This window comes from Gopherus flavomarginatus, chromosome 2 (genome assembly GCF_025201925.1).
Source record: "Gopherus flavomarginatus isolate rGopFla2 chromosome 2, rGopFla2.mat.asm, whole genome shotgun sequence".
NCBI classification, from domain to species: domain Eukaryota; kingdom Metazoa; phylum Chordata; order Testudines; family Testudinidae; genus Gopherus; species Gopherus flavomarginatus.
In genome coordinates this window covers 84,758,323-84,771,997 of record NC_066618.1, presented here as the reverse complement: position 1 = coordinate 84,771,997, position 13,675 = coordinate 84,758,323, and the positions used below count along the sequence as shown (strand labels likewise).

At 38.8% G+C, this 13,675-nt stretch overlaps 1 protein-coding gene across 8 annotated transcripts in view; it reads left to right on the top strand.

Moving 5' to 3' along the window:
* The window catches only part of ULK4 (unc-51 like kinase 4), a 440,534-nt gene that overhangs the window by 224,089 nt on the left and 202,770 nt on the right, over positions 1 to 13,675 (top strand). For 7 of the 8 annotated variants that reach the window (XM_050937890.1, XM_050937889.1, XM_050937888.1 and 4 more), the window contains one exon: positions 843 to 891. The exons of the other annotated variant lie outside the window; for it this stretch is intronic. In XM_050937890.1, the coding sequence (XP_050793847.1) occupies positions 843 to 891 (49 nt within the window). The remainder of the gene's footprint in view (positions 1 to 842; positions 892 to 13,675) is intronic. 8 annotated transcript variants of the gene reach the window in all.

The window sequence follows — 13,675 nt, the reverse complement described above, 5'->3', positions numbered from 1 at the left end:
TAACTTAGTTTGATTTTTGTATGAGGTAAGCTATTAAGATTAAATTATTAAAACAGAGTAGAACACTTTTAAAGCAAGTCAAATTTTAGCCATTTGGAAATAAGAGACCAGTTCCTGTTCCCACTCAAATCAATGAGAGTTAACTTAAAAGGAAGCAAATTGAACCCATGATTATTTCACAAGGATGTTGTGAAGGTTAATTTATTAATACACATAAAACACTTTGCAGTTATAGGATGAAAAATGCTGTATACATTTTAATTGTTGTTGCTGTTGTCCTTTTTCTGAATATTCCCCTCTTCTAATATATGATCTGTATCTGATTTTTATGGAGAAAATATTTAGAATATGCTGGCTGATCAGTTCCCAACACTTTTAAAAAAAATGCTGCAAATTCATTGGACATTATTATTTTAGAGTAGAGAAGATAGTTAATTGGGCATACATACAAAATTCACTGTGTGCTTATAAATTTGCTGTATGCTTTGTGGTCTGTTAGTTCAAATTATTTTACCATCTACATTGCCTGTTTGATAGTGTGTTTCTGAGTTTTAATTAATTTCTGCCATTTTACAAATATTAATTTTCTTACTGTTCCACTCATTTGCCTCACATCAGTAAGGCCAGACCAAGGAGTAATTTCCACTGAAGAATTACATTGCTGTTTCTATTTAATAGCTGGAGTGGAATTCATTTATATGAAAAGTTAGTCAAATAATGAGGTTCTAGGTCACAGATTTTAGCATCAAAGACTTGTGCTGCACTGCTCCCTGTGTAAGTTCATTGTCTTAAGTAACAGATCATTAATATAAATAAAAATGTGTTTTAATTATTTTTTACAGCATTGTTGAAGAAAGTAATCTTGTTCCAGTACTTTTCCAAGTTATTTTGGTAAGAACACATTTTATATTTAATTTTAAACAGCTTTAAGCAAATTTGTGTGGCATACAATGACTGCAATTAAAAAATGGTTAAATTCTGTTCATAAATGGTTCACTTATATACGTATGCCTTTATATATGAGAGTTGTATGAGTCTCCTCAGGTTGTTCAGCTTCATGATATCTAGCAGTGTAGAAAACTCTAGCATATACTTAACATACAGACTTATATATGTAATGTCATCAGCTATTTACCATAGCAAAGATTTCCTTTCATGAGCCAAAGGAATTCCCTTCTTCAGATCTTAGCTTTGAGTTTTAATGAGTACTGTATTGCATACTTGCTATCCATCAGCAAAGAAATAATCTCCATTACTACTAGACAGCATCTGTTTGGTTTCATTGTATAGTTTCAGAAAACTGCCTTCACATACTATGTATATGCTGATAATGCTATTCCTGACAACTCCAGATACCTGCCTTTAGCTCCTCTTCTTTTGGTACTAAAAGTCCAGGAGCATATTTTGGGTAATCACAGGTTAAATTGAGAATATTAATTTCCATCCCCCAAATATAGTTTTTCTTGTATAAAAGATCATAAAACACTGGTAGCTCATGTTACTGGCGTATAGAAGGACTTTTTCTAAAACAATCCACAGACATGCACTTGCAGCTGGGTACTGTGTTACTGCTTGAGGTATTGCAAGAAGGATATGCAGGAAATCAAACACAGTTTAAAAAAAAAGAGTACAATATAAAAAGAGGTGAAAAGGCTTGTGTATTTGATATGATAAGTATGTTTACATCTTATATGTTGCAGGAATTGTTCAAAGGTCTGTTTTTCTCTTGTCTGAAATTTTATGTAAGTGACAATTCATCTGCTGTAGTTCTTCCAGTGGTGCAATTGGAAACTACACAGGGGCTAAGAGGAACACAGGAACTGTGACTATTAGTGACATCACAATAGTGGTCAGGCAAGTCCAGTATTCTGTTTTAACTGTGGTCACTACCAGACTCTTCAGAGGAAGCGGCAATTATCCCAATAATGGAAGAATTTCACTTGTTAATCCCATGCTTAGAGGCTAATGTACTTAAAGATTGGTATTCTTCACTTAATTGTCACCAGCTTCACTGGTGCAATGGCGGTGGCTTCCAGCAGCACCTCCCTAAACTTCTGCACGCCCATCTGAGAGGGGAATGTTGTGTTGATTTCCTTACTTCTAATACAATTCAATCCCCTCTTCAATACTAATAGAACATCTCTGCTAGATCAGGTTTGTAATAAATGCTCCTAAGAGCAAATGATTGGCCTTTTAAGATGGCTAAGATTGTACCAAATGAAAGGTAGCTTCAAAACATTTCCAAAGAAAACATAGGCAGACTCCACATTTTCCTTCCCTCCCTACATACACACACTGTGCAGTCATAAATGTAAGGTTCCTCACAGGCTAAAAAGAGCGAATTTGGAGGTGCTTGTTAAAATATTGATACCATATCAGTATATCATTGATCATTTCTAGCTCTCTCTCATTCCCCTTTTATTTGTGTTTTATTCACAAACTCATACTAGGAAAATGTTATGTTGTGTTAGTGTGCTTTTTATGAATACAAAAATATGTGTGATTTATGGAGATCAAGCCCATTGCATACTTTTTTTATTATAATAATATATGGAGATATACCTATCTCATAGAACTGGAAGAGACTCCAAAAGGTCATCGAGTCCAGCTCCCTGCCTTCACTGGCAGGACCAAGTACTGATTTAACCCCAGATCCCTAAATGGCCCCCTCAAGGATTGAGCTCACAACCCAGGGTTTAGCAGGCCAATGCTCAATCCACTGAGCTATTATTGTAACTTCCTTGAAATTTAATCTTACTCAGGGTAGAAGTTGTTCATTAATGTGGTTCTGAATCAGCTTTGATTTTCTCCTGCTTAGGTTTAAGTATTTTAATCTTCTCTTTTTCATTGCTGTGATTTATTTCACTGCCTATTATTATAAATCACTTTAATACCAAATAACCCAGATAAACTTTTTTATTTAAAAAAAAATAACCCCAAACTGTTCATTGATGACAGATTTTTCCAGTAGCATTCAGAATATTGCTGTCATGATGTTTTATATACATTCATGTATACATAAATCTTTGAGGAGCAATTCTTGTGGCAGATATAAATAATAAAAACAAAGATTACACACATGGTTAATACTGACCTGGTTTAAGTCCTACTGATAAATAGTAACTGAAGAAAGACACAGTAAAATACATGAATCAGATATTTCATACGAAGGCACACAAGAGACTAACACTTGAAGTTTAACTCTCAAAACTCTGGCATTTTGCTGATTGCCAACAAAATACGTTTTTAGAAGGACATACTCTATATAAAAGATCCCTAGCTACAATCTCAGTAGAGTTAATTGTAGAAATCTGTTTCAGATTTAGGAGAAAAGATTTTTATGATTCTTTTGTTTCAAAAGAGAACCTTTATTTGAAACAGTAACCTTTGATGTCTGAGGTCCACTGTGTAGAAATGGGAGAAATTGGAGTCAGTCAGTAATTTAGTTTTCATTTCACAAGTTGATCTAATATGGTCTCAAAATCGTTTCTAGAAAATAAAGATAACCTTAACTAGCTGAAAATTGTCTGTATGGCTGTTGGCCCGTGAAAATGTCATAGGTATCTTATACTGCTTGGGTGTGGAAATTAATCACAATTTTAAGGGGAAATTTTTCCTTTTTCAGCATGCTGTGTTTTCCTAAGAGAGGTTTTGTAGTTGCCCGTGTTTCCATTGGAACACTCCCTAAAGGTACCCATCGTTGTGAGGCACCTCACCACTACCTGCCATTAGTGTGAATCAGTCTTGTCTGTGCCTGCTGTAGATCAGCTCCCTGAAAACAACCGTCTCTGGCAGCACAAGCACAATCTTCCAGGCCTCCGCAGGCCTTTCTGTGTCTGTACAGATGTGATAGGCACATGCTAATACCCAAATTCTCTGGGTATCTCCTGTGATGTCCAGCCCCTTATTTCCTGAACACTCACAGAATTACCAGGACTGCTGTTCCGAAAGGAACTGTAAATGCCAGCTTGTAAGACTTAACTCAGGACCATTGTTATGCTTAACATCACAGCACTTAAACTTATTCATGTTTTCACAGTGAAAATATTTATTGTCAAAGAATAGACTCACTATTTCTTGAATAAGGATATTGGAAGTGAACAGTTAATATAAAACGAAATCATAAAATGCTTTCTAAGCACTTTCAACCAGGTCTGGTTGAGGCCCTTTTTTCAGGAAGCAAAATCGCTATAGTTTTACATCTCCAGTGAAAGTTGCCAGGATGTCATCTTAGCCTTCCATAGTGGAGCGAAACTTTGATGTATACCCCCAGATAGAGATCTCTTTCCCCTGCCCTCATCCTCCTTGCTGGTGATCAGTACCTTGATACAGGCTTTAAAAACATTGTGTGTGTGTGTGTGTGTGTGTGTGTGTGTGTGAGAGAGAGAGAGTCCACAATAATACAGATGACCAGTGTGACACTGGCTTTCATTTGAGACTTCACATGACATTCTTTGCAGACCCAAGAGATCCCTGTAATCCCTCTGCACTCCCTTGCCAGTTGGTATTAAGAGTTACTTGGGTTATACCCATATATGGCAATCCTCCTTCCCCCTCTTCCAGTGGACTAGGCTCAGAAATTCCCTAGACTTTTAAAGTGGAGCATTTACTTCCCTATCTGACCAAATCTAGTCAACCAGAGAAGATTTTGAGACTTGTATGCAATTGTAGTAAACTTGATCTTTATTTAGCTGGGAGGACAGACTGAGGGAGCAATTTATGATAGCTATTGTTCTCTCTGACCTCTTTTTGATATAAAAGGAAGAAACTAATGCTCATAATAAACAGCTTTCCCTAGCTGACCTTGGAAAATTACCTGTCAGTTATGAAAGAGCAAGAAAGATTATGAGACTTTTAAACTGTTTTGTTTTGTTGTGTACACGTGAATACATACAGACAGGTCAGTCTGGGTGGGAAAGGAGTTGAGGTTGGATAATTGATTCCTAGTCGTCTGGCAACAGATAAGAGCATAACAATAATAATTTACATATTGCCTTTCATCTAAAGATCTCAAAATTCTGTATAAACATTGAGTAGGTCTCACCATTTCCAGAAAGTTAGATGATATTTTACCCATTTTACAGATGGGTAAATTGACATCTAGAGTTGTTAACTGACTTGTATAGTGTGACATAGAGAGCCAGTGAGATAATTGGAAACAGAAACCCAGTCTCCTCATTCCAAGCCTAAACCATGTTACTCGAGGAAACTGTAACTTTGATGTGAAGAGCAAAAGAGGAGAGAGAGTTTTTTTGCACCCTGAGCAGTATCCCAGTTTTCAGCATAAGATCTTTTTTCCTCTTGTGTGGTTTGAGAGTGTTGACTTTTCTGCTAAATCAATAAACTCCCAGAGTCAGAATCTGCAACTTTGCTTTGCAGAGTTTGAAATATATTGTACTATAAAAATTTGACTTAGCCAATCAGTGTTTGGTACTTTACTACGCCATTTACTTCTGCTTGTATCTCCCTGTGTCTGGGACTAATGAGTTAGTCCACACAGATGAATGGACTGCTCAGCTGCTAGAATTTTGTCTCCAATAATAATTATTATTAATTTTTCCGATAGCATTCCCAAGATTGCCCCTTCTCAGGAATAGCTTGCCCCAAACTTTCCACTCCTCTGTGTCCATCCGTGAGGATATGGAATTTTCTGTTCTGTAGGGATGGTTTATTCCCAAAATAGGATGGCAGGGGGAAAACTGCCTGGATTGTGGCACCGGTCTTCCCGATGTCTGAGGTGATGTTGTCATGGCTCTTCTGTAGCCAGCTGCCTCTTCGATGGCCTTGGTATGTACTGACTTCTCAGCCTCCAGAGAATTAGTGGGGGGCCAGCATGAACCTGTCTTCACACTAAGATGGGGGCTAGGAATGCTTTGATGCAGCCCTTGCCAGAGCACTTTTGCAAGACCTACCAGGTTGGCAACTGCTCCTCTGTGGTTGGAGCCTCTCCTTCCTTTACCTTCACCATTTGGGTGCAGTAAGCAAAGAGAGAGTCTTTGGGCACTGAACAACTTTTATAGGGGTGAGGATAGTTAATTCTGTATGTTCACTCAGTCTTTGGCCTCTGTGCTGAAACTGCCATAAAAGGTGGCAATTTGCACTAAATTGACAATACTTGTGAGCATAACTGTGTTGTCATGAACATACATCCACTCAAGTTGGACAGACTTCCAATTCCTTTCACACAGGCTAAGCAGCTGTCACACTGAAACTTTCATTCCCTACTAACCCTGGGTTAGATTTGTGCTTCAGGCCTCGACAGGGCAAGCTCCCATTACCGATCACCTGAGCAGTGCTGTCCTCCATAAATTTTATGACATAAAGTTTTGATGACTAGAAAAAATTCAGGCACTATGCCACTTCACTGAACTTGAGTATTGTCAAAAATAATCAGAGAAAATATATAGAATGGATGTATTTTCAGAAGGCTGCTGTATTTGATTATTGGTTTTGATTAAACGTAATAGAAAACAAAATCTGTGGGTTATGAATTTTCTGATTTTTTTTCTTTGATAAGTATTAAACATAGAAGAATGTGTGCATACATTCCAGAATTGCAAATGCCTTCTTTGAATACTTTAGGGAAACTGACAAAAAACAGGAATAAGGCGGTGAAAATGAAAATATTACAACAATAAGTAACTTTAGTAAGAAAACCAGGGTCTGAAGAATTGAGTGTCCAAGGAGAAAGACAAGGTTGGAGATGCATTTGCTGGAAGAAGAGTCTAGGGTTCTTCCAGAGGAGTCTGAGTATAGGTACTTTTCCAAAAGAAGTACTGAGAATGGAATAAATATTAGGTTGTTTCTGCACTATCACTTATGAAGTATTAGCCAGAACAAATTATAAACATGGGTTTTCTTCGAGCAGTTGCAGATGTGTATGACACTCAGGGATGTGTGCGCCAGAACCAGAGGCTTTTGCCTATCAGTACCCGTAAATGGGCGGCGCTTGTACCTTGTGGCTGTGGCTCCTCCCCTCATTATATGAAGCAGCCCTGCTCAGCCCTCCCGCCTTCCCCCGCCCCCCAGTTCCTTCTCACGGCCTGTGGCTGGAGTTGGAGCTCTGTGTGGTTGTAGTCTCACAACCTCACATTTAGGACAAGTCTACACTACAGAATTAAGTCAACCGAAGTTATGTTGACGTACAGCCACTGCAGTATTTGAAGCGGTTTTACACGGCCATGCTATCCTCCTTGTGTTGGCTGTGCAGATCCTCACCCGGAGCATTTGCACCTATTTAATTGCTAGTATGTGGGGGATTGTAGGATGGTTTCTGAAAGGCAGCAACAATTGATGTAAGCAACACAGTGTCTGCACTGACACTGCATCAACTTAAGCCCTATGACCAGGCCTTAGACTTAGCAGCCTACTTTGTTATATATAGCTAGTTAGTTACATTACAGTTAGGTCAATGTAAGTTGCCTTACATCAATCTAACTCTGTAAATGTCTATGCTAAAATGTAGCTCCCACCAATGTAACTCATCCACTTGAGTGGTTTAATAACTCTACCTCCGTGAGAGGTAGCATTCAAGTCAAGTAGTTAGGTCGATGCAATGTCAATGTAGACACTGCATTGCTTACATTGACTGCTGCCTTTCAGAAGCTGTCCCACAGTGCTGCACACTGAGTTAAATCGATTCAAGCACTTTTAGTGAGGACATGCACCACTGACACAGGGATCATAGTGTGGGCATGCAAAATCAGTTTAATTACTGCAGTGGCAGTAAGTTGATGTAACTTAAGGTCGACTTAATTTTGTAGTGTAGTCTTGCCCTTAGTGTTAGTCGTTAGTAGATGGTGTTCCCTGGTGAGGCCTTCACTGGGGTATAAACTCTGTCCTTTGTGTGGAGGGGCAATCTCCATATGCTGTGCTTGCTTTGTCTTGGGAAGACCCACCTTAAAGAGCATTGTTCTGTTTGTAGATTGTTCAAGAAGCAGACTTAGAGCACTGGTCCAGTAGTTACTCTGCCCTCTTCATCCCCGTCTCTTTGGGGGCTGGCTGGCCCATATTTACAGTGCCTGTGTCATAAACAGATGGTTCAGGGTTAATGTCTCTTTTACCTGTAAAGGGTTAAGAAACTCAGTAAACCTGGCTGACACCTGACCAGAGGACCAATAGAGGGACAAGATACTTTCAAATCTTGGTGGAGGGAAGTCTTTGTTTGTGCTTTTTGTTTTGTTCATTGTTCGCTCTCGGGAATGAGAGGGACAAGACGTACACCCAGGCTTTCCCAATCTTTCTAAATCAGTCTTTCATGTTTCAAAATAGTAAGTAATAGCCAGGCAAGGTGGATTAGTCTTATGTTTGTTTTCTTAACTTGTAAATGTGTCTTTTTGCTGGAAGGATTTTTACCTCTGTTTGCTGTAACTTTGAATCTCAGGCTGGAGGCGGGGTGGACCCTCTAGTGTATATGAATCTGAGTACCCTGTAAAGCATTTTCCATCCTGATTTTACAGAGATAATTTTTACCTTTTCTTTTCTTTAATTTAAAGCTTTCTTTTTAAGAACCTGATTAATACCTCCTTGTTTTAAGACCCACGGGGTTTGGGTCTTAGGTTCCCCAGGGAAGGTTTTGGGGGAACAGAAAGTGTGCCAGACAAACTTCTGGCTGGTGGCAGCGTTACCAGATCTAAGCTAGGAATTAAGCTTAGAAGGGTCCATGCAGGTACCGCACATTTTTACTCTAAAGTTCAAAGTGGGGGGAAAAAAGCCTTGACAGCTTGGCACTCAATTACCTCTGACAGCTAGGTCCTAGACACTGTCAGATTCGTCTGTGCAATCCAGTTCCTCTCCATGCCCCTTTTCCACCTCCTTCCCCATCCCTCTTCAGGGATCCTCCTCACAAGACACTGCTCGAGCTGGTTGGTTCTTCGCTAACATTGGGAGTGGTGGAAATAGTTCCACGGTGTATGGTTATGGTGACAGTGTACTTCAGGAAGACGGGAACCCATATCTTCCTGTATCTAAACAACTGGCTGCTGACGGGCAAATCCAGAGAGCAAGTTTTTTCTCATATAGACACTACGCTGCACTTACTCAACTGGGTCTCATCCTATACACTGGGAAGTCAGCTTTGGTTCCTGTTCAGAAAATAGTTCATTGGGGCCCTAATAGACTGTGTCAGTTTGAGTGTTTTTACTGTCTGACCATTTTCAGGTGATTTACCTCGGTCTGCAGTTTCAGCCTTCCACTACAATTCAGATGTGCCTGATACTCTTGGGCCACACGTCTCCTTGCGCGCACGTGGTCCTGCTCACAGGGTTGCATCTTCGACCATTTCGAATGTGGCTCAGGATAGTTTACCATTTGACTCTCTACCCCTTGGACAGATTAGTCCATCTATCTCCAACTGGTCCTGGATTCCCTGCAGTGGTGGATGCTTCTGGAAATTATATCCCAGGGCATTCAATTTGTCCAGCCCCTACCAATCAGATCTGTTGTCAGCAATGCCTCCCTGATGGGCTGGGGAACATATCTGGGGTTGCTGAAAGTTCAAGGTCTGTTGTCAGTACAGGAGGCCTCAGTGAAGATCAATGAGCTGGAACTTTGGGCCATCAACAATGCCTGTCACATCTTCCTGAATCATATTTGGGCTCAGTGTTTTGCACACTTATGGATAATACCACCATGATATATTATGTGACAGGAAAAGGGGAGTGCACTCTAGGGTGCTTTGCCAAGAGGCAGATAGGTTGTGTCAGTTCGGCATTGAGGAGCATATCACTCCAAGAGCCAATCAGTTTCCCAGCACACTGAATCATCTCATGGACATCAGCAGAAATTATTCCCTGAGTCATGAGTGGTCCCTTAAGACAAGTGCCCTGCAGGTCATCTTCGCAGCTTGGAGCATTCTGACATTCAGCCTGTTTGCTACAAGGGACAACAGAAAATACCTTCTTTTCTGCTCTCTAGAGGGTCTCAGTCTGGGCTCCCTTCTGTCTCATCAGGCAGCTGGCTCTTCTGTACACTTTTCCTCTGATCCTGATCATTCCACAGGTCATTCTCAAGCTGAAAGTGGGTCAGGCCAAGCTCATCCTCATTGCCCCAGCCTGTGCAAGTCCGTGTTGGTTCTCTGACCTTCTTGTGTTGTGGATTCAGCTTCCCTAACCCTTCCTCTCCATCTTGACTTCCTCACACAGAATCACAATCATCCCAATCGTCACAAGCAGTCTCTTCAAAATAATCTCTAAACATCCTGTATTAAGACTGCGTATGAAATAACTTCAACTATGTCTCCTCAGTGGGTGCAGGCTCATTCTGTGAGAGTTCAAGCTACATCAATAGTGTTCCTCAGTGAAGTGTCAATATTGGACCTATTCCACGACCCACCCTCTGTCCCCGCTGCACTGGAATCTAGTCTTTCGGCATTCAGTGTGAAGGAACTTGGGGGTTGAGGAGGCAGTGCTTCATATAGCCAAGGGCGCGGAGCTATGAGCACGAGGTGTGAGTGCTCTCTCTTCTGGGTACTACTAGGCAAAATTCTCCAGCTTCAGGTAGGTGGGTGCGCCAATATTTAAGTGGAATACACATCCTCATCACATCTCGAAGAACCAAAATTACAGTAAGCAACAGTTTCTTTTCCAAGTTAGAATTGAGGAACATTCATTAGGCTTTTCTGGGGGGAAGCTCGCACTGCAGCAGCCCCTGCTATTCCTGTGTTATGGAGATTTAGATGATAACTATAGTTTCAAGAGGTTCTCATCCAGTGTCTTTTAGGAGTGCTAAATTCTCCCCCAAAAAATTTAAAAGAAAAACGGTTACAGAAGAAACCTTCTCAATTGTATAACAGAAAAAATATTGTACGCAAAGAGCTATTGATGATAATTATGATAATAGTGTACCCAGAAAAATGCAGGATTTTGTTCCGTTAATAAAATATATAGAAAACTACAATAAATAATTGGTTTGGTTTGTTTGTTTTTTTTTAAACCCTCAAATCGTAAATGCACAAATGTATGTGAGCAGGAAGATTTTAAACTTCAACAGGGATGTAAATGGTGAAGTAAAGTTAATGAGTATGTAAGTTGGTATATCTTTAAATTCTGAGAGGGGAAGGACAGGCTTGTAATGGGAAAAGAAACCAAATAGAGGGATTAAGATAAAGCACATCTCCCATGGCACATTATCTTACCATCTTACACTCTCCTGTTGATAGCATTTTCTGCTAAATCCTTACCCTTCCATGCCCCTACTATTTTACCTTTATACCATATGAAACTAAAGAATGTGACCTACTATCTGAAATTCAATATCAGTATGTTATGTGAATAAAGTATATTTTGTATGCATTAGCAGAATACTGTTAGAAGGCATAAATAGTGGTATTGGAAATGTTTTACCTCCACATATCTAATATGTATATTAACATTTCCATTTTAGAACTACTGCCAACATTTTGCTAAGGTAACTATCAATAGAGTCATCGTGTATGTTTTCTAGTCCAACTTCCTTTCTTGAGTAGCTCTTATTACATCCATTGGCGGAGAAAAATCAATCAGAATAAAAGATGGTTAATAAAAACTCCACAGGTCACAAATGCGTTATGTGGCCTTCATTTTAGGTTATATGAATTCAAACCATTGCATATAACATTAATTCTATAAAATCTGGAGAATTTGGATTTTTCTGTAGATAAATTTCAATACTGTAACTAATAATGCTGGTGTTTAGGAGTTCAGTGCTATTCTCTTTTTAAAACCAGTCAGTCAATTGTGTAGTTACCTTATTAGAAACTGAAGTACAAGTTTTAACACTGCTAGCCTCACAGACTTCAATTTGTGCTGTAAAACAGTTTCTGTACAGTTCTATATTTTATATATCAGTGCTCATGTAAAATGTATGGTGGTGTAGTTGAACTTTATGCATGTTCTTGTAACGAAAATGTCTTTGTAATGAGACTGAAAAAGTTAACTGGCCAAATTGTCATTTACAAATACAGTGTCTTCTAGGACAGGCAACTATAGCATAATGTCTAAACTGGGTAATCTCATTTTGTCTTAATTTAGCTAAAATTATTTTGCATACTGTTCTCAACATGTACTAAGAGAATCTCAAAATTAGTTGATATATTTCAAAGCTTGTCTGATATTTGTAGTTTACTTTTGATATCCAAATTATTAAAGCTATCTCTGAATACTGATATAGATAGGTGTTTTAGTCTAGATTTTTAATCTATCAACTATGTATAACTCCAGATTTTCATCAAGAATTCTTCTGAATTTTGTAGAATTTCTCAAAAACAAACATTAGAAAGCAGATGAGAAATTCATAAATTAAAGCAATTGTTGAACACATTCCTATTCGTAGTCACATGTATACCTTTTTAGTTTTAATTTATAATTCTGTCTCTGAGTTTGAGCTTTTAAATGTTCATATTTGTTTTGGTGGAGTTATTCTTCGGTTACATATTAAAATATTAAATTAATTAAATCCTTGGAAGATTTAAGCATAGTTTAATCCTAAAATTAATGGAACACATACAGCAGAAAGACTTCAAAAGATTTTGTTTCAGATCCTACAAAGTATGATTATATTCAATCACTTCACTTTTTAAAATGGGAGGGTCAGGTTACAAGACCAGTTTTGGATCCTGATCCTTCAAAGGGATCCTTGAGAAGAACCCTTTTGAAGTCAATGGGACTCCACATGAGAATATAGGCTAGTATATGCTTGCAGATCCCTAGGGCTTTAAAAATCACACTAATTTTAGCCAGCAACTTCAGTTTATAAATAACAGTATTTAAAATGTAATATGTAAAACCATTAAGGTGAGTAACTATATCATTTTCATTTCCTTGCCTGACTTAATCATTGATGCTCATCTTAACAAGGACTACTAATTGATCATGTATTTTAATTGACTATGAAGTGCCTGTAGAATTGCCTGAAAATGTTACCTTTTTGGCATGTCATGAGCCTCCTGAAATATGTTAAACATGTTTTACTCACGTTTGTTGTAGGTGGTTTATTACCCTGTCTGGATATAAAGGAGGTAGGAGCAGCTCTTTGGAGAGTTTAGGATGTGAGTTATGTGGGCTTATATGCATGGGAAAGTTTTACCCATTATATCAATATAGATATACTGGTATTCCCCATCATATGAAGAATCTTATTACAGTATAGATGAGTGGCTTTATTTGGTTAGCTTAAACCCCATCCCAGACAGCATAAGCCAAACCCGAAAAGAAGCAACTCTTGTACCAGGATAAGTGTCCACACACAGTTATACGTAGAGTCATGCAAACCTGCAGATATACGCATTTTTGGACCATGTTTGCGGATCAGATGCAAATACCAATTTTGTATTTGTGCAGGGCTCTAATTATACCAGTATAACTATATTGTTTTAAATTCACACTTTGGGTTATACCAAAACACACTTTCTCATGTAAGTAAGACTTCAGAGCGGAACTCTGCAAGTAGCCAAGTTTGGGAAGAAGGCTGGGGCTGGGTTTTGGTTCATTTTGCATTCCTTTTGTAAACAGTACCAAACTACAGGAAGTGGGTAAGTTCAGAGTTGCCACAACTTGTGTTTTGAAGCAGATTGAGGAAGCATTGTGTTCACATTTGGTGTCAGATGTCATGTCTTTTTTTTCAGTTAAGCCTCATTGAATCACAGAAATGTAGGATTGGAAGGGGACCTCGATAGGTCATCTAGTCTAGTCCCCTGTAC